General features: G+C 37.3%; 1 protein-coding gene across 1 annotated transcript in view; it reads right to left on the bottom strand.

The window, feature by feature from the left end:
* Positions 1-21348, bottom strand: part of ANKRD31 (ankyrin repeat domain 31) — a 159039-nt gene that overhangs the window by 42034 nt on the left and 95657 nt on the right. The window contains exons 13-18 of the mRNA XM_023729515.1: positions 19718-19770; positions 17271-18786; positions 16650-16802; positions 10635-10777; positions 4741-4894; positions 1681-1796 (exon numbers count right to left, since the gene is read on the bottom strand). Coding sequence (XP_023585283.1) covers positions 1681-1796; positions 4741-4894; positions 10635-10777; positions 16650-16802; positions 17271-18786; positions 19718-19770 — 2135 coding nt within the window. The remainder of the gene's footprint in view (positions 1-1680; positions 1797-4740; positions 4895-10634; positions 10778-16649; positions 16803-17270; positions 18787-19717; positions 19771-21348) is intronic.

Here is a 21348-nt window from a genome sequence, read left to right as displayed (position 1 = left end):
TTCTATAGTGTCCCTGGTAAGAACGATCAGTAGTGGTAGCCGAGCACCATCTAGTTCTTCTGGTGTCAGGTTAGAAGAGACTGTGATTTGTGTGGGCTATTAGTCCTGTGGACTAGTTTCTTCTTTGAGCCTTTGATTTCCTTCATTCTCTTTTGCTCCATACGAGCAGAGACCAATAGCTGTATCTTAGATGGTCACTCACAAGCTTTTAAGACCCCAAATGCTACTCACAAACTAGGATATAGAACATCATCTTTGTGAACTATGTTATGCCAATTGACTAAGCTGTCCCCTGAGACTATGGTCCCAAGCCTTTTAACCTAGTAAACCAATCCTGCGAGTTGTTTGGCTATGTCTAGGAAGCCTCCATAACTGTGCCCCCTATGTAGTTTGTTATATATGTGCATATTGTTTGTTTGTTTTTTAAAATAAAAAATTGAAAGAGAAACACAAAATGTCTAGAAATAAAAAATATAGTCATGGAAATGAAAAACTCAGTGGGTTAAGTACTTGAAGACAGAAATAATGAATTAGAAGACATAGCTGAGGAAATCACCCAGAATATAGTGTGGAGATTTAAACAGCTGAGAAATATGAAAAAGATATTACGAAACACAGAGATTGGTATAACAGGTATCTAAAACAGAGGTTTCAAAAAGGAGAATACTAAGAATGGAGGAGAGGCAATATTCTGAGGGTTCTGAAAATACAAATGAGAAATGTGTCTTCAGATTAAAGGAACATGTCTAGTCCAGAGTAAAATTAATGAAAACAAATTCACATTTAGACACAAGTTTATGAAACTATAGAACAAAACACTCAGAGAAAATCTTAAAAGCTACAAGATTAAAAGATAGATTATCTAAAAGGGAATGACAATTAGACTGACCCTCAACTTTTCATCCATTACAACAGATACAAGGAAACAATGTAAAATATTTTCAAAGTGCTGAGGGAAATACACTTCAGTCTGAATACCACTTAAAATAAAACATAAGGCATAAATTGGTTGATAAATTATAGTTTAGATTCAATGAATAACATTTTCCCTCTATATACTAACAGGAAGTAGGTGAGAAAAGTCTTATTCAAAATAATATTTCTTTGAGGATGCTGCCTGGTAAGCTTTGTGTTTTTGTGCAACTAAGAATATTTATTTCATCAATAAAAATATATTTTATTGAGCAACTACTCTGTTATTTTTCTAAAAATCTACCTTTACATAAGTTTATACTTACTACACATACAGCAAAGTCTATCACTGTAAAGCGTATGGGACTCAGGACTACTAAACCAGGTTGCTTTCCTCTTCCCTGTCTGGGTTCTAGGGTCTTTTCTAAATAGTATATATCCTAGACACTTCTGGGGAGTACATGGGTAATATACATTATGACAGTGTCAGTGTCTATCAGACAAGAAGTAGCCACAGAACCCAAACTAGGTGTAAGGGACAGCAGCTAATTCATAGTCCTGTATTCATTGCAGATAGCTGAGAGCTAACCAAACAATTTGTTTTCTTGGCTCATTCTGTTCAATTACATTATTTTCTTACGACACACAAAAAAATTTCCATCTGTGTGTCCTTAAAAGGCAATGAGTACTGCCAACAGCCAATAGCTGGCTGGCCCAAAGAATGGCATTTTCTATGCTGAAGAATAAAAATATTTCAACTTCACTCACCATAGAAAGGCTTTCTCTTGTTTTTTCTTGGTGTGAAAGGGAAGGTGGATCATCAGTTTTGCAGTCATCACAAATACACTGCTTATGTCTTTTTGACCGGACAGCAGGACTTTTTACTTAAAAAAATAAAATTAGTAAATTATTAATAAGCATGCACAAAAATTTAGCTTCATTCTATCAGCTGTAATGGTGACAGGGATGGGAAGGATAAATTTTCTACAATAATTATAATATCTTAATGTTACTCAGCACCTCACTTATTATAATTATTATTATGAATTGACTATTTACGGCTAACATTTACTAAGCACTTATTGTATGTTAGATGTCAAGTACCCTCCATGAATCATCTTACTTACTTTACTCCAAAGTCCATGCACTTAACCACTGTGACTATGATTCATTGCCTCTGTAAAGATCTCTCTGACTTCCTCTAGATTCCCTTTATCTCTGTTACTATTGTATTCTATACCCTTCATCCCTCTGAGATACCTGACCAAGGAAGTGTATACACAAGAAACCAACAGACAAGTGGGAATAGATACAGTACTATATACACAGCATCCAGTAACTCCAAATGCAAAGCTTCTCTGGTAAACTAAGCCAAGTGAAATCAGGGGACCTGAACTTTCAAGTGGCTGTGGAAAGGGAGAGAGATATGGTTGGGGTCCTAAGAAAGGTTCTGAGCCCACTTCTCCTGCTAATCACATGAAAAAGGATGGCTGGCCTTTCTCTAAGGGCAAGGCCCCGTGGACTTATACCACATGGTAGCAGGCAGTGAAAAGAGGAACCTTGCATCAGTCTCGAACTTGACCTACATGTGATTTAGTCCACTAGTAAAATATGACCCAATGAATATCTTCGTCTCTTGAGGACTAACAGTTGGTAAGGATGGTGGTAGGCTGGGGTAGAAATGTGTGACATGGGTTCTTTCCCCAACATTCTCCCTCATACAGAGAGAAGGCAGATATGTTCTTGGGTTTCTTCTTATATGAGTCAAGGTTCAAGCATGGGGAAATGGGAGAATTCCCTCTACTCAGTACTTCATAAATTGTGTTGAATTGCCTGTTCTCTGGTCTGTCTCCTCACAAGATTGGAAGTTCCTCATGGACAAGTGCCTAGTTGCATAGTAGGTGCTCAACAAATATATGTTTTCTAAATTGTTGTTAGCTGCCATTGAGTTGGCCCCGACTCATGGTGACCTCACATACAATGGAACTAAATGCTGCCTGGTCCTGCGCCATCCCCAGGATCATTCGTGGATAGGTCTGTTGTGATCCATAGAGTTTTTTTTTTTTTTTTTTTTTTTTAATGGGCCTAGATCATCTTTATTATTTTTTTTTCTTTTGAAAATCAAAACAATGTTTTGTTGGGTTTTCATGAATTAAACTAGATCAAGGACTTTTCAAAGTGTAGAAAAAGTGAATAGATTTTTTTTTAGCATCTTTTTTTTTTCATTATTTTTTATTGTACTTTAGATGAAAGTTTACAGAACAAACTACCTTCTCATTAAACAATACGCATTGTTTTGTGACACTGGTTGCCAACTCCATGACATGTCAACACTCTCCCTTTCTTGACCTTAAGTTCCCCCATTACCAGCTTTCGTGTCCCCGCCTGCCTTCTAGTCCTTGCCCCTGGGCCGGTGTGCCCATTTAGTCCCATTATGTTTTATGGGCCTGTCTAATCTTTGGCTGAAGGGTGAACCTCAGGAGTGACTTCTTTACTGAGCTAGAAGGGTGCCCAGGGGCCATACTCTGAGGGTTTTTCCAGTCTCTTTCAGACCAGCAAGTCTTTTTTTTTTTTTAGTTAGAGTTTTGTTCTACATTTTTCTCCAGCTCTGTCTGGGACCCTCTATTGCAATCCCTGTCAGAGCAGTCAGTGGTGGGAGCCGGGCACCATCTCGGTGTGCTGGACTCAGTCTGGTGGAGGCTGTGATACTTGTGGTCCATTAGTCCTTTAGACTAATCTTTCCCTTGTGTCTTTGGCTTTCTTCATTCTCCCTTGCTCCAGATGGGGTGAGACCAGTGGAGTATCTTAGATAGCAGCTCACAAGCTTTTAATACCCCAGATGCTACTCACCAAAGTATGATGTAGAACATATTCTTTATAAAACTGCTATGCCAATTGAGCTAGATGTTCCCAGAGACCACAGTCCCCACAGCCCTTAGCCCAGTAATTTGGTGTTCCTCAGGGAGTTTGGATGTGTCTACGATCCATAGAGTTTTCATTGGCTGATTTTTGGAAGTAGATCTACAGGCCTTTCTTCCTTGTAGTCTTCTTAGTCTAGAAGCTCTGCTGAAACCTGTTCAGCATCAGAGCAACATGAAAGCCTCCACTGACAGATGGGTGGTGGCTACAGACGAGGTGCACTGGCCAGAACTGAACCTGAGTCTCCTACATGGATGGCGAGAATTCTACCACTGAACCGCCAATGTCTCTGTTTTCTAAATTAGTGTTCAGTAAATGCCTATTTCTTATAGATAATTCATTATATTATTTAAATGCAACCTACCGCTACAAATGGTTGATAAAATTTTGCCTGCCTGTACATTCTCTTGAAATATTCTTTTCACTATAATATTAATTTGCTTAAAAAAATTAATATTCCAGTACTAAAATACTAAGTTCTTGAAAAGTTTACATCAGTCCAACGTATGTGTGAATCATTACAAATTTTGAAGTAACAGAACTCAGTTGCAAAGACTTCATCAGATGTCATCCTTTTTTAGCCCCACTCACAAGTAAACCAATCTGTCTGGTTTCAGTTGCATCTCTGTCTTAGACCAATGTTAAGGAAATAAATGTTTGTTGAATGAATGATATGGATTTCATTTCAGTGTGTAACTTCAATCCAACAGGATCATATGATTTATAAATTAAACCAAATTTGGAGATACTAGTTTCTAAAAATAAATAATGGCTTGTCAAGAGTTTATTAAACATAAGAAACATCTATTCTCGATTTTGAAATAATTTACACTACAAATCTAAAGATTTTGTTTTTCTCAGCAGGGGTATACACCTGTATAAAACAGCGAGCAAAACTAACATACATACCAATATTACTCTCATCTCTATTACCAGTCTCAACAGCACCATAAGATTTTAGCAGCTCTTTCATTTTTTCATCATCTGCTTCATCCAAAGCAGTCTTCTTTTTTGGATCTTTTTGATTAGGGTTTGCTCCATGTTGTAATAGAATCTCAACTGCCTAGAAGATATTTTTCTCAAAGTTATCTCTAAAGACATTTAATATCAATAATTTCTGCTTTCATCACAAGACACCACTACCAAGAGTTAAAAATAATAAAAAAGTTTTTAAACTTTGGCTATGAAAACTTTTGATTAAATTTGATATATAAAATGTACATTGATCCACTGATTTGGCCTTATGTGTGCTCATGGGAGAACCTAATACAATGACATGGAAGTATTAGATATGCTGCCTTCATCACAGTAAGAGGTAGACCCAGGTAGGTCCATTCTAGATGAGTACTGCCCAATAGAGCTTTCTTCCATAATGAAATGTTCTATATCTGTTGTGTCCAATAAAGTAGACACTAGCTACATATCACTAATGAGAATTTAAAATGTGCTAATGAGAATGAGGAATTTAATTTTTAATTTAATTTAATTAATTTAAATAGCTATATGTAGCTAATGGCTACCATACTGGACAGCACAGATGCTGTACAGATTAAGCTACTCATATGCAAATGTGGAACTACTGATGTCCAGATTTGTTCTATCTCTTTAACAGAGTTCTTTGTCCTCTTCCAAGCTGCTGAAGAATGGAGTGGAGAAGAGGGCAAGACTCCTGAAGTAATGCTTCAGGACTATATTATACCATAAACTGTATTATAAATTGCCATTAGACATAGTTGAATAAAACTCTATTTGAACTATATTTCAGGTACACTACAGGTTCAAGAGGTTTTGTGAGCTAGTCTGGGAACCTAATCTGCATTCTAACATTCTCCCTTTGGAAATACGTTATGTGTTCTAATAACTGACTTAAATTCACAGAATGTTAAAGCTAGAAGAAAACTTAGAAATAATCTATTCCAACCACACCATTACAGAGGAGGAATCTAAGGCCAAACAGGTATGACATTTTTTTGGGGAAAAATAAAGTTTCTAATATTTTAAATGAGGTTTATATGAATAACCTGAAGCTGTGTATTATAAGTTAATTTGTAGTTTATCAAAGTTAGAGATGGTTACTAATTATAGTACTTAATCAATTAGTAAAATAAAAACAGCCAGTGACCTTTATATGAAGCAAGTGACTGAAACCACTGAAAAATATTCTGATTGGGAAAAGATAGTCAAGATTTTGTTAAAATGGAGACATACTAAAACCTGTTGCCATTGGGTCGATTCTGACTCATGGTGACCCTATAGGACAGAGTAGAACTGCCCCATAGGGTTTCCAGTGGGGGCACATCTTTCTTCCGAGGAGCAGCTGGTGGGTTTGAATTACTGACCTTTTGGTTAGCAGCCCAGCGCTTTAACCACTGCACCACCAGAGCTCCTTGGGAGACATACTACATGCCAATAATTTTTCCTTTTCCGCTTGTGTCCAGGGATAAAGACGCAGAGCAATTTAGAAGCAAATCAGCCAGCAGGAATTGTAAGAATCGCCCCTTATTTATTCCATCAGCTTAGAGGTAGTACAGCGTAAAGTAAAATATATTTGTTATAAGATCAAGTAAACGTGTATACAAAACTCAATCCCACTAGTCATTACCTTGTCCTTGGACAAGTTACTTATCGTCTTTGAACTTCATTTTCATCACCTATGAGGATCAATTGGGAGCCCATGTAAAGTATCTGGTACATAATAGGCTCTTAATGAAACAATCCTCCTAAAATCCCTTTTTTCTTTTACAGAGGTAAAAAGACTCACTATGTTAATGAGATGCATATAAAAAAGTCTACTGCAAAGACTGTTGATGAAAGCTGCATATATACACCTTAAAAAACCCACTGCTGTTGAGTTGATTCTGACTCATAGCGACCCTACAGGACAGAAGAGCAGCTGGTGGACTCGAACTGCTGACCTTTCGGTTAGCAGCCATAGCTCTTAAACACTTCGCGACCAGGGCTCCTATACATACCTTAGTGAAGTTTAAGTAAAGCTATGGAAAGGAAAATTTATTTTTTCATTTTTAAAAGATGGGGTTGGCAGTGCCTCAGTCCAGTAATTTCTAAACTTGAGTGATCAGCAAAGCCACCTGAGGAGTTAATTAAAAATAAACATTCCTCAGACCATTCACAGAGATAAATTCAGCAAACTAGAAATCTATGGATTAATCTGCAGAAATTTATCTCCAATATCATATGGGGGAAGGAGACAGTTATTTCTGGAAAAAGAAGCCATTCTACACTCTAACAATTCACACCATATTACTAATGACTATCAGTAATATGTGTGTTAAGTGAGGCCTTCCTCTAGGCCTTGGCCTTTAATACATTAATATGGCTTGATTTAATATATGAGTCTGGAAGACACAGACAACTCAGAGGAAATGGGATCCTGAACGGTTGTTTTTCAGTAATATCCATTGATAAGGAAAGGTCTAGGACAGCAACAGGGCAGCAAAGCACTAAACAGGAAAGGCTAAAGCTAAAGTTGGGAGACAGTTCCAGATAATACAATGAGGCTTGCCTGAGGGTCAAAAACTTTGGCAAAGATTAGAAATAGGTCCAAGAAATAGGTCCCTCACCTGCTTCTCAAAAAAAATCAGCTTTACTGAAGTAACCACTACTCCAATCATAACATAGAAACTTTCCATCATCACAAAAAAATCCCTCATGCCTCTCAGCAGTCAATCTCCTCCCACTACCCTCTGACCCCTGGCAACCAGTAATTGCTTCCATCACTATAAACTTTGCCTTCTTCTAAAGATTCATATAAATGGAATTACACAGTGTGTAGCCTGTTGTGCCTGGCTTCTTTGACTTAACATGATGCTTTTGATATTCATCCAGGTTGCTGCATGTAACAATGGTTTGTTCTTTTTAACTGTGGAGTAGTATTCTATTAGATATACCACTATTTCTTTATTTAGCAGTTGATAAACTGACTTCTTCCCAGTTTTTGTCTATTATGAATGAAGCTGTTATGAACACTGAGAACAAGTATTTGTGTAGAAAAACGTTTCCCTTTCTCTTATGTAAATACTCCAGGTGTGGAAATGTTGATTCATATGGTAATTATATGTTTAAAATGTAATAAAAAATTGCAAAACTGTTTTCACAAGTGTACCAGCAATGTGTCAGAGTTCAATTTCCTCCACATCCTCCCCAAACACTTAGTATTGTTGGTCTTTTTAGTTTTAGCCATTCTAGTGGATATGTTGTGTAATGGTATCTGACTGTGGTTTTAATTTGCATTACCCCAATAACTAAGATGCTGAATGTCATGGATTGAATTGTGTCCCCCAGTAATGTGTGTCAACTTGGTTAGGCCATGATTCCCAGTACTGTGTGGTTGTCCTCCATTTTGTGATTGATAAAATTTTCCTATATGCTGTAAATCCTAATCTCTGCCTGTGGTTAGTAAAGCAAGACTGGATTATGTTGAAGATTACGGTGGGATGTAACACCCTTGCTCAAGTCACATCCCGCATCCAATGTAAAGGGAGTTACCTTGGGTGTGGCCTGCACCACCTTTTATCTTACAAGAGATAAAAGCAAAGGGAAGCAAGCAGAGAGTGGGGGACCTCATTACCATCAAGAAAGCAGCGCTGGGAGCAGAGCATGTCCTTTGGACCCGGGGTCCCTGTGCTGAGAAGCTCCTCGACCAGGGGAAGACTGATGACAAGGACCTTCCTCCAGAGCCGAGAGAGAGAGAAATCCTTCCCCTGGAGCTGATGCCCTGAATTTGGACACCTAGCTACTAGACTGTGAAAAAATAAATTTCTCTTTGTTAAAGCCATCCTCTTGGGGTATTTCTGTTATAGCTGCACTAGATAACCAAGACACTGAGCATCTTTTTAAGTGCTTATTTGTCATTATCTTCTTGGGTAGAATGTCTACTGAAATCTTTTGTCCATTTTTTATTGGATTATTTGTCTTATTATTGAGTTCTAACAGTTCTATACGATTGGGATACCAGTTGTTTTATTTTCTCCCAGTTTGAGAGGCTTGCCTTTTTATTTACTTAATAATGTCTTCTGAAGAACAAGTTTCTAATTTTGATGGTCTAATTTACCAATATTTGTCTTTTAAAAGTCATGCCTTTTATGTCCTATTTAAGAAATCTTTGCGTACCTCAAGATTGCTTTTTAAAGATGTCACTCCATTGTCCAGTGGATTGCAAAGTTTCCAATGAGAAGCTAGCTGTCATTCTTATATTTGTTCCTCTATATTCGTGTCTTTTATTATTATTATTATTATTATGGTTTTAAGATTTTTCTCTTTGTCACTGGTTTTAAGCAACTTGATTATGATGTGTGTTGGTGGAGTTTTCTTAATGTTTCTTCTACTGGGAATTCGTTGAGACTTCTGGTTTTGTGAGTTTATTGTTTTTATCAAATTTGGATAAACTTTGGCCTTCTAATTTTTTTTTTTTTTTCCCTGACCATACCTCACCTTTTGGGGATTACATACAATTGCACATATGTTATATGACTTGATATTGTACTAATGTTGTTTAAGTCTTTCTTCTCCTTGTGTTTCATTCTGGATAATTTTTATTGCTTTATCTTCCATTTTACTGATCATTTATTTTTCAATATTTAATTTGCTATTAATTCCATTTGATGAATATTTTATTTTCATCTCTAGAAGTTTTCATTTTATTTATGTCTGATTATTTCTCCTCATTACATTTCTGTTTTTGTCTACATTCTTAAACATATGGATCATAGTAGTTTGCTACTGCTATACAGCAAATTACCACAAACATGGTGGCTTAACACAACACAAATTTATCATCTCACAGTTCTGTAGGTTACATTCTGAGCATAGTGTGGCTGGGTTCTCTGCTCAGTGTCTCACCAGAATGAAATTAGGGTATCAACTGGGACTGTGATTCTCCTAAGGCTTGGGGTCCTTTCTCAGGCTCACAGGTTTTTGGCAGAATCTATGTCGTTGCAGTTGTATGACTGAGGTCCTGTTTTCTCGGTAGCTGTAGGCTGGGTTTCACTCACAGCTCACAGAAGCTGCCTGCGGTTGCTCTCCACATGGCCCTCACAGGCTGTTCACAAAATGGCCGTTTGCTTTCCTCCATACCACCAGGAGAGCGTTTTTCTAATGCTTCCTTTCTTTTAAAAGGGTTCACCTATTTCTTATGATATTTTTACCATGGCTACCTGATGAAGAAAACAAAGGAGAAAAAACACACAAAAAAATGCCCAGGAAACAAACAACTGTTTTTACCCATTTCTTTGAAACATCAAACCCACTAGAGAAATTGAGTTAAAATCCAGCTGTCAAATGTATCATCATTATAATTAGAATATTTTTGTGCACAGAAATAAATCATTTTAGACAGAAATGGAAAGTATTAGATTTATAAAGAGCCCTGTTGGCGCAGTGGTTAACTGCTTTGTTGTTAACTGAAAGGTCGGCAGTTCAAACCCACAAGCCACTATGCAGAAGAAAGATGCGGCAGTCTGCTTCCGTAAAGATTTACAGCCTTGGAAACCCTATGGGGCAACAGGTATTAGATTTATAGCCTGTGTTTACTCTAAGCCCTTTCATTTTATTCTGACTTAAATGAATTATGGGATGAAGGGGACCATGGAAAAATGATTCATTAAGAAATATATTGATTTTTTAATCCATACATAGTATCTTATCTTCATTTGTAATTTTAAACAAGTTTTTAGGATCAACTGTTTTAAGGAATCACTTTAGTTCTTAGTTAAAAAATACTTTCATTTTCCTTGCTTGTTTTCTTAAGGAAAAATAATAGGAACCTAAAATGATGTGCACTGTACCTTTAGATGATTGTTTGTAACAGCATCATGTAAGGGCAGAATTCCATCTAGATTTTCACTGTTGACATTAGCACCAGCTTTTAATAACTCTACAGTTATATCATTCGATCCCTCACTAGATGCCTCATGAAGTGGTGTCCAACCTAAAAAAAAAAGGGGGTTGGTGGGGGGGAGACATGCTGCTGCTTATAAATCAACTTTCATGTGATCTCCTTATTACTAACTTATTTTTGCATTAACAAAATATATTGATTCACGTGTATATACTAAGTATTGGATACAAAATATTATTGAAAAATATTGCCTTAAAATGTATAAGTTTCATTTTTTAATTTGATCTCATCACAAATATTTATGAACATAAGTGCCATAACAGAAGACTCGCATACATAAAATATAACGGGACCAGAGTAAATACTAACCACGTCAATTTCTTTCAACTCAGATATTAAGATAGAGTAAGATCATGTCTGACTTTGTATTTTTGCATTGTCACATTTGTCTTTAAAATGACAATTTGACTCAAACTTTTTACGTTTTTCCCTCTGGAATTCCTCAGACAAGACTCTTCTGTGCTTGAGCAAAATGTTAGAAGATCTATTTTAAAAATGGAGGTTTAGAATAAAATAAGGGCAAGGATAAAAAAGGCACAGTATAAAGAAAGGAGGAAAGAGATGAGGGGACAGGAAAATGTGGAAAAGTCTGCATTCTCTCCAAAGTTAGGGAATGGAATTAAGGCTTTCAAAGAAAGGGCCTAAATAAAGCTTCCCTTACTCTCCATTCTGTGTAGCCCCTCCCAACGCTAAAAATGTTAAAACTGTTTCAAAATAGAAGTTATTTCAGCAATTCATGAGACACCAAGATAAATTTTACTATTCAGCTAAATAATAATATATTTAAAAGTTAGCAGTAATATATTAGCCAGGATCAAAATTGAGGAGGGTAGTTATGAAATGTATATGTCAGTAAGTTCAAATGATAAAGACAATTAAAAGGACTCAAACCTGCATTATCTTTTAGATTCACATCTGCTCCAGATTCTATTAGTGCTTTCACTAGAGACAAATTTCCTCTTCTGGCAGCCAAATGAAGTCGACTTTCCCCTTTAGCATTTCTCTTATTGATCTCGGCTCTTTTCACTTCTGTAAATTTTCTAGGCAAACCTGAGGGTTCTTTTCTGCCCAATGCTGATTATTATAGTCAGTCCTAGCAAATACATGACAACTTCCTCAAAATATCCTAAGTAGGGTGCACTACACAGAAATATGCATCAATTAATATTGAAAACATAAGGGAAGATGATAAAGGACAAAAGACTTCAATGTATTTTTGAGAACTGGAAAGTGTACTGATGGAGGAGAGGTAACTGACAGAGAGGGGAATGTTCCACCCTAACACCTGCGCAGGGAATCAGACAGCCAGTCTGAACCCAGGCACTCAGCACTTGGGGGCATCAAATACCACGGAGGACAGCACACGTGGAACAGGGCTGGAAACAGGAATATTAATTGAAAGTTGTGAAGATTTTTGTTTTCTTTATGTTGAGGTGTAATCTATACTGAAGGCTGTTATCTATGATCTTCATCAGTAAGCGCTTCAAGTCCTCTTCATTTTTAGCAAGCAAGGTTGTGTTATCTGCATATTGCAGGTTGTTAATGAGTCTTCCTCCAATCCTGTTGCTTGCTTGCTCTGGCTCATCATCAACTGCCCTCCGGTTCTAAGGTCTTGAGCCAGCAGCCTGTCACCTGATCTGCCAACTTTGGGATTTGCCAGCTCTACAGCCCTGGGAGCCAGCAGCTTGTCATCTGATCTGCCAACTTGGGGTTTGCTGGCTCCTGCAGCCCTGTGCCATGTGATCTGCCAACTTTGGGATTCTGGGTTCGTCAGCCCCTGCAGCCACATGAGACAGGAGAAGCCTACAGCCAACGCCTGACCACGGACTTTGGGACTCGTCAGCCTCCATGACAACGTGATCCATTTCCTTGAGCTAATCTCTGTCTCTCTACATGTATACGCTTCACTGGTTTTGCTTCTCTAGAGAACCCAGCCTAAGACATTATGTATATATGTATACGTATATATATATACATGTATATATATATACACATATATTATATAGATGTTTCATATTATGTATACATACATACAGAATATATTTAAAAATTATAAAATATCCAGGATGGTGGGCCTAAAGGTTGCAAGTTTTAATTGAAAAATCTCTCCCAGCATTTCTTACTGTGGACAGTACAAATCCTTCCACCTTGTTTCTGGTGTATTTGTAGCAAAGGCAGCAGGCATGTGACAACAGTCTGGGGCAAAAACTCAAAAACTACTCAATGTTACTGTCATCATAAACTTCTGCAGCATTTAACTGAAAATTTAAAATAACAAAATTGGGCAAAAACTTGAAAGGAAACAAAAGGTACTGGCACTAAACCTCTTCACAAGGTCCACTGTAGTTTGGAATTTGGCATTGCTATTAAGAAGTATGATATGACTGAGAAATACTCAGATTTCTGTTCCTTTGTATGTAACCTGTATTTTTCTCTCAAACCTTTTAGGCTTTTCTCTTTATCTCTGTTCTGAAATTTCACAGTGTGGTGCCTTATTCATTGTACTAGGCACTTGGTAGGTCCTTTCAATATGGAAACTCCTGTCCTTCATTTTGGGCAGTTCTACTCTGTCCTATAGGGTCACTATGAGTTGAAATTGACTTGATGGCAATGGGTTGTCCCTGGGCGGCGTAAGAGGTTTATGCTCATCTACTAACCTAAAGGTTGGTGGTTTGAACCTACCCAGTGGCACTACAGAAATCTGGTTCTGTAAAGACTACAGTGAAGAAAACCATATGGAGCAGTTCTACTCTGTAATACATGGGGTTACTATGAGTTGGATTTGACTCAACAGCTATGGATTTGGTTCTTCATTTGGGAACACTTCTTGCATTATTTCTTTAATGATTTCTTCTCCTGTTTTCACTGTTCTGGATATCCTGGAGTGATCTTCTAATTGTCTTATCTTTTATCTCCTATTTTCCAGCTTTTTCTTTGTCCTTTATAGAAGACTTGTAAAGCTTTATCTACCTACCTATATATATGTATTTTTTTTCTTTTTTTTTAATTGTACTTCAGGTGAAGGTTTACAGAACAAATAGTTTCTCATTAAACAGTAGTACACATATTGTTTTATGACATTGGTTAACAACCCCACGACATGTTATATATATGTATTTTTAATTTCTGCTATTACATTTTTAATATCTAAGAGTTGCTTGTTTTCTGATTGTTTCTTCTATATAATTTTTTTTAAGTTTTAGATTTTTTTCTTATTCTTGCATTGTTTCTGTTTCTTCTGGGTTCTTTTGGCCTGTTCAGTATGCTTCGATGTCTCTTTTATATTGATGTTTTATTCAAATTCTTGCTGATATCTGACTATCTGTTTATATTTAAATGAGAGAAACTAAAATGCTGATTGGAAATCTATGGAGGGTGAGAGGAGAGTGGCAGAACTTAGGGCCTAGTTGAGTTCACTGTTAGGTGACTGGGAGCCTCTGTGTTAGAGAATCCTGTAAGTATCTGGAATTCTTCTTCTCTGGAGCAGTTCAATTTATTTATTAGTTCAATCTAACAAATATTTATTCAGTCACTATGCTCTAAAAAAACACAAATGAGAAAACACTGTCTCTGCTTTAAATGGCTAACAGCCTAGTGGAATGACAGGCATGCAAACAATTACATCAACATGGATTAAGTGCTGCTGCCGTTGTTGTATGCCACTGAGTCAATTCCAACTCATAATGACCCCCTCCCGCCCACCCAGGACAGAGTAGAACTGTCCCATAGGGTTTCCTAGGCTGTAATCTTTACAGCCACCACTTGTCGTACAGTGGTGGCTTGCATGTTGCTGTGATGCTGGAAGCTATGCCACATATGAAAAGGAATGCATCATCAGGATTGGAGGAAGACTCATTAACAACCTATGATATACAGATAATATAACCTTGCTTGCTGAAAGAGGACTTGAACCACTTACTGATGAAGATCGAAAACTACACTTCAACACAAAGAAAACAAAAATACTCACAACTGAACCAACAGGCAACATCATGAGAAATGGAGAAAATACTGAAGTTGTCAAGGATTTCAGTTTACTTGGATCCACAATCAACGCCCATGGAAGCAGCAGTCAAGAAATCAAATGACATACTGTATTGGGCGAACGTGCTGCAAAAGACCTCTTTAAAGTGTTGAAAAGCAAAGATGTCACTTTGAGGACTAAGGTGTGCCCAACCCATGCCATGATATTTTCAATCGCCTCACATGCATGTGAAAGCTGGACAGTGGATAAGGAAGACTGAAGAAAAATTGATGCCTTTGAATTACGGTGTTGGCGAAGAATACTGAATATACCATGGACTGCCAGAAGAAAAAACAAATCTGTCTTGGAAGAAGTACAGCCAGAATGCTCCTTAGAAGTGAGGATGGTGAGACTTTGTCTCACGTACTTTGGACATGTTATCACGATGGACCAGTCTCTGGAGAAGGACATCATGCTTGGTAAAGTAGAAGGTCAGTGAAAAAGAGGAAGACCTTCAATGAAATGGACTGACACAGTGGCTGCAACAATGGGCCCAAACATAGCAATGATTGTGAGGATGGCGCAGGACTAGGGCTGCCATTAATCAGAACTGACTCGACAGCACTTAACAATATCTATGGGAGCAGATTGCCAGGTGTTTTCTCACACAGAGCAGCTAAGCACTTAACCACTGCACTGCCAGGGCTCCTTAAGTGCCACTAGGGAAGTATATTAGTTTATTGTGGCTGCCATAACAAATTACCACAAACTGGGTGGCTTAAAACAGCAGAAATTTATTCTCTCAGTTCTAGAAACCAGAATTCCAAAATCACGGTATTGACAGGGCCGTTTTCCCTCTGGAAGTTCTAGAAGAGAATCCTTCACCGCCACTTTCAGCTTCTGGTGGCTGTTGGCATTCCTTGGCTTCCTTGGTTTGTGGTTACATCACTCCAATCTCTGCCTCTATCTTCACATCTCCTTCTCCTCTGCTGTGTGTCAAATCTCCCTCTCCCATTCTCTTATAAGAACATTTATCACTGGATTTAGGGCCTTCCCAGATAATCCAGGATGATCTCTTGAACCTGAAATTCTTAATTAAATCTGCAAAAACCCTTCTTCCAAGTGGTAACATTCAATCTTTTACCATAAAAGGTAATATTCACAGGTTCTGGGGACTAGGATGTGGTCATATGTTTTTGGTGACCACCATTCAATAGTGACGGGAGGTATCTATACGAGGGGCTTCAGTTTACGTGAGAGGGAGACAACGGAAGAGAATGCCTAATCCAGAATCCTCCCCCACCTCTTACTAACGCAGGGCTGTCGAATCAATTCTGATTCACAGAGACCCTACAGGACAGAGCAGAACTGTCCCATAGGGTTTCTAAGGCTGTAAATCTTACGGAAGTAGACTGCTACATCTTTCTTCCGCAGAGTGGCTGGTGGATTTGAACTGCTGACCCTTCAGTTAGCAGCTGAATGCTTTAACCAGTGCACCACCAGGGCTCCTACCTCTTACTAGGCAGTAGATAAACACAAAGAAACTAGTGGAGCATGCTTCTTCAACTTCTGTTATGTTAAAAGGGCTAGGGGGAAGTTTCTAAGGGATCTGACACAGTTTGCCCCTGGTGACCCTACTCAATAATCCTGTTGCCTCTGCTTTTTATCTCCTCTAAAATAATAAATTAGAAGTCACAGGCAGAAATATAACAAGAATATATCTGAAAACTAATGGATCCTCAAGTGCTGCCTTATAGTAAAAGCATCTGACAGATGTAACTGAAATAATCTATAACTTAGTGAATAACTAAAAAAAAAAAAAAAAAAAAAAACTAAAACAAAACCAGTGTATCTGAAAGTTCAGAAACTCTGATAGAAGAATAGATTGCTGTGTTTGATTGTGTAAATTTTTACCTATACAATTACAGGAATACAAACATTGACTGCAGGTAGCTTTCAACAAATTTTGTCTGTTCTTCCAATTCTGAACTTGGATAGTAATAGGCATGTGAATTTCTGAATCTGATTTTTGTTTTTTCTCCTCACAATTTCTTATAGTGCCTTCCTCTCCATTATTAGTTAATATCTCACCTGAAAAACAAACATTTTGCATGATCAGTGTTGCAAACATGACAAATTCAGACATTTTTAGAGTTTCTGTTCCAAGCTCGATTTTTTTAAAGGGAATGGAAGCCTTTAAAGATGTTTTTATATAACAAACATGAAGTTTTCTAATTGCAATTCTGATGGAATACAGTGAATAGCTGTCAGTGGGACAATCTCCTGCTGTGAAAATGTTCTTAGGATTCCTGATACTAAACAAATGCTATATTAAAAATAAACATAAAAATGCATAGAAATACTGTTTGCTAACTTCTGTCAATACTAATTTAACAACCATCTTTGACTTTCCAAGTAAACACTATCACTTAACCCCTGTCATGGCCCATATGTCCTCACTCTTGTCAGTTTTGGCATTTGCTGAGTGGAAATTCAGTTGGAATGTGCTGTAAGTCGGTCTATAGGAAATGTCTATAAATCAAGAAATATTACTAATACCTGGCTTGGGAGAAATTTTCTTCTCTCCTCTTTGATTAAGTTGTGAGTTATTGATCAATTCTTTATTCATATTGCCAGTGGAATGAAAATCTACGTTACGTATGGTCTTGCTCTCTGAAAGGTCTTGTCTCCTTTTTTCAATTTTAGTTGTCTCTATTACTTGAGAACAAGCAATTGTGGATAAAGGCCCATTTGAATAACTTGCTTTGTGATCTCTGTCAGTGTAATTCCTTTTAATGTCTTGTTGCTCATTCACCTTTTCCACAGTACGTGTATTTGTTTGATTCATTAAAGGAGTTGGTGCTCTGGGGCTATAATCCGGAGGCCTTTTGAATAGTTCCACATGACTAGTCAACTCTGAAGGTTCATGTGTTGAAAGTGTTCTTGTACCAGCCAGGGGAGTTTGGTCAGGATTGCCAGGTGAGTGATCATAAGAAATTCCATACGTATACTGTTCGTAATTTGCAACATGTTGTTCAGAAATGACTGTATTATCTGAATCAGAAAAAGTAACAGCTTCCTGTTGTGGAAGTATGGTTAGGCTGCCTGCTTTTAATGCATTTTCCTGTGAAAAATGGTGCTCAGAAGGTAAAGACTGTTGAAAATATATTTCTTCTCTATTTGTTATATTCTCTTCACAATTATAGTGGATTTTGCAATCTGCAGAACACATAGCCTCTTCAGATGTCACAGTCTTCTCAGTACAGCAGTCACCACCACCACCATCATCATTAATATTTCCCTTTACAACAAATGGGATAGAATTTTCCCACTTATTAAGGTTCTCATCTTTTTGACCTGAGTTACTATTTTCATGAAATTTATAAGGGCTTATGTGCTGTTTTTTGTCAGTGTGAGTGGGCTGGTCTGTAGGAACGAGTGGTAACTTGATTTCTTTATGTAAAGAAAGTCCTGAGAAACAAACTTCAGTTTGGTCAACAGATTCTAATTCCAAGAATTGTACTTCTTGATTATCTGATAAATCTAAGCTCTGAGTATGTGCTTCTTTGGAAATCGAACAAGCCTTGATACTTTTACCTAAGTCATTTGTCAGGCTTGAGAGAGTTGGGCTGGAAGGTTTACATGACTCTTCTGGAAGGCCATCAAGGGTTTCGAGAATATGCTGCTGATGTGGAACCAACCTGTTTATTCTTCTGGAAGAAGTGACAGCTACCGTCTTTCTTGGACTGCAGTCTCCATCATCCATGTGAGTCTTCTTATGTTGTGTGTTTCTTCCTTTATCATTAGACACATTTGTGCTGGGATCTCTGACATTATGTAGATTGTCTTTTCTGAATCCTTTAGAGTGTATTTGGTCAAGAGTTAATAGCTTTTGCTTGGATTTACCAAATTTTGTGTTTTTGGAATCTTTTTGGTAATATTCATATATATCTTCTTTATTTATATATAAACCCTCTTTGCTTCCTTTATCGACTTTTACATGTTCTTGATTCAGTCTGTTGGAATCTTCGTCATTAACAAACGCAACGCAATTTTTAGAACTAAATTTTGGTTTCTATAGAAAAAAATATATATAGTTAGCTTTAATTTTCAGATATAATTCTACACTCAGTTAACTCCAAATTGTTCATAAATTTAACTATTATTCCATCCAGTTTTATAATTTCATCTAACCACAGGTCCTGGTAGAATATATCCAACTAATATTTCAGATAAGTAGAGACTCATTATGTGTACTAATATTTATTTTGTGCTGTACATTTTAGTTCTTTTTTACCAGTATTTTAGCACTATAGGTCTTATTAAACATAATAAAAAAAATTTAACTTACTTATTTTTTTATAGGCTTATTAAGCTAATCAAAGTTTCCTTGTAAAGAAAACTTTACAGAATGCTTTAGAAACACTCCCCTCTTCCAATCGCTATGTAGCTGGAGCTAGAAATAGAAGAGTTTTTTTCTTCCAGTACCTTTGGGAGACTATATGTATGGCAAGACAGAAGGGATTTAAAAACAAGGAGAAGGATATACTCCCAAGTTGGTCTATATAGAAATATTTTTGTGGGCTGGTAAGATTAAAACCAGGATAATGCTTCCTCTCACCCACCAGAACCCAAGCACCAAACGAAGATTATCTGCCCACTATATAAAGTTTGAAGGGATAGAGTGACACCTTTGGCTCTTGTACTATGCTTAGGTCAAAAGAAATTTGACATGGTTGATAAACCTCAAGGCCCATGAAGAGGAGTAAAAAGGAAATGGATACCAATATATTAGTGTGCCAGATATGCTACATTTACTCAATTGCTTCCCAAACTAGCAGCCCAGAACCATCAGATCCTTATGTAATTATTCCAGAGTGTCTTAACAGCAAAAGCGATGTCACTAGTCCTAATGCTTCAACAGTCTTTCTTTTCCCTCTAATCATCTATAAAATAACCAGCAGATGCATTCCTGTAAAAATGTTTATTACTAAACATAGATATACCTTGTGCTGGTGTGTATCCTCTACATCTATTGGGTCAGTGCTATTCCTTGGAGCTGTAAACAAAAATAGAAAAATCAAAGAAAACATACTCTAATGGTCAGACTCTAGATTTCTAAAACCCACACATTCTTTGTCATAAAAGAACCACCAGAATAAATGAAATTATGCAAACATTTTATATTAAAACTGGCACATCTAACATTCCTATAATTTATGATATCTATAAGAAACTAAATACTATCTGGAGAGAGCTGAAAGCACTTATGTAGGAAAAGTGAAATAGATTCTACAAAATGATAAGCAATACCAAGGGTGGGCACTAAACTGAGTATTTTTATTTCCCCCAAGTATACCCAATTCATTCAGTTGATTATGTAGCTGTATAAAGCAAAAAAAAAAAAAAAAAAAAAACTTCCATAATTATTGGATTATCATTAACTAACATGTCTGGTGGAGCCCTGGTGGCACAGTGGTTAAAAGCGTGGCTGCTAACCAAAATGTTGGCAGTTCAAATCTACCAGCTGCTCCTTGGAAACCCTATAGGGCAGTTCCACCCTGTCCTGTAGCATCGCTATGAGTTGGAATCAAGTCAACAGCAATGGGTTTGGTTTGTTTGTTTGTTTGTTTTAGTATGTTTAGTGGCACAGTGGTTGAACACTTGGCTGCTAATCAAAAGCTTGGCCTTTCAAACGCACCAGCTGCTCTGCAGGAGAAAGATGCACCAGTCTGTTTCTGTAAAGATTACAGCCTTGGAAACTCTATGGGGCAATTCTACCATGTCCTACAGGGTCACTATGAGTCAGAACTGACTCAACGGCAATGGGTGGTGGAATATGTCTGCTTAATAAAGTCCTGCATTCTCTTAAAAGCAAGCACATAGACACATGGAAAGACTACTTTGTTTAAAAATAAAATTATTAACCAATGTCATAAAACAACATGTGTACTTCTGTTTCATGAGAAACTATTTGCTCTGTAAGCCTTCACCTCAAGTACAATAAAAAATAAATTAAAAAAATTAAATTAAAAAAAATTACCTAGATAGATAATAAAAGGAAAGTATTTCAGTGTTTCTTTTATTGTCTCCTTTAAATATTGAAGGTGAAATTACAGTTATCTATACATGCATTTGGAGCCCTGGTGGCACAGTGGTTAAGAGCTTGGCTGCTAGCCAAAAGGTCAGCAGTTCAAATCCACCAGCTGCTCGCTGGAAACCCTATAGGGCAGTTCTACTCTGTCCTATAGGGTCGCTATGACTCGGAATTGACTCGACAGCAATAGGTTTGGGTTTTTTTAATTTATGCATTTGGCCATAATCAATCTGATATTGTTGTTGTTAGGTGTTGCCGAGTTTGTTCCGACTCATAGCGACCCTACATACAACAGAATGAAACACTGCCCGGTCCTGCGCCATCCTCACAATCCTTGTTATGCTTGAGCCCATTGTTGCAGCCACTGTGTCAATCCATCTTGTTGAGGGTTTTCCTATTTTTCGCTGGCCCTCTACTTTACCAAGCATGATGTCCTTCTCCAGGGACTGATCCTTCCTGATAACATGCCCAAAGTATGTGAGACACAGTTTCGCCATCCTTGCTTCTAAGAAGTATTCTGGCTGTACTTCCAAGACAGAT

The sequence above is a fragment of the Trichechus manatus genome, unplaced genomic scaffold, assembly GCF_000243295.1.
Source record: "Trichechus manatus latirostris isolate Lorelei unplaced genomic scaffold, TriManLat1.0 scaffold00029, whole genome shotgun sequence".
Classification (NCBI taxonomy): domain Eukaryota; kingdom Metazoa; phylum Chordata; class Mammalia; order Sirenia; family Trichechidae; genus Trichechus; species Trichechus manatus.
This window is presented reverse-complemented; position numbering and strand designations above follow the sequence as displayed.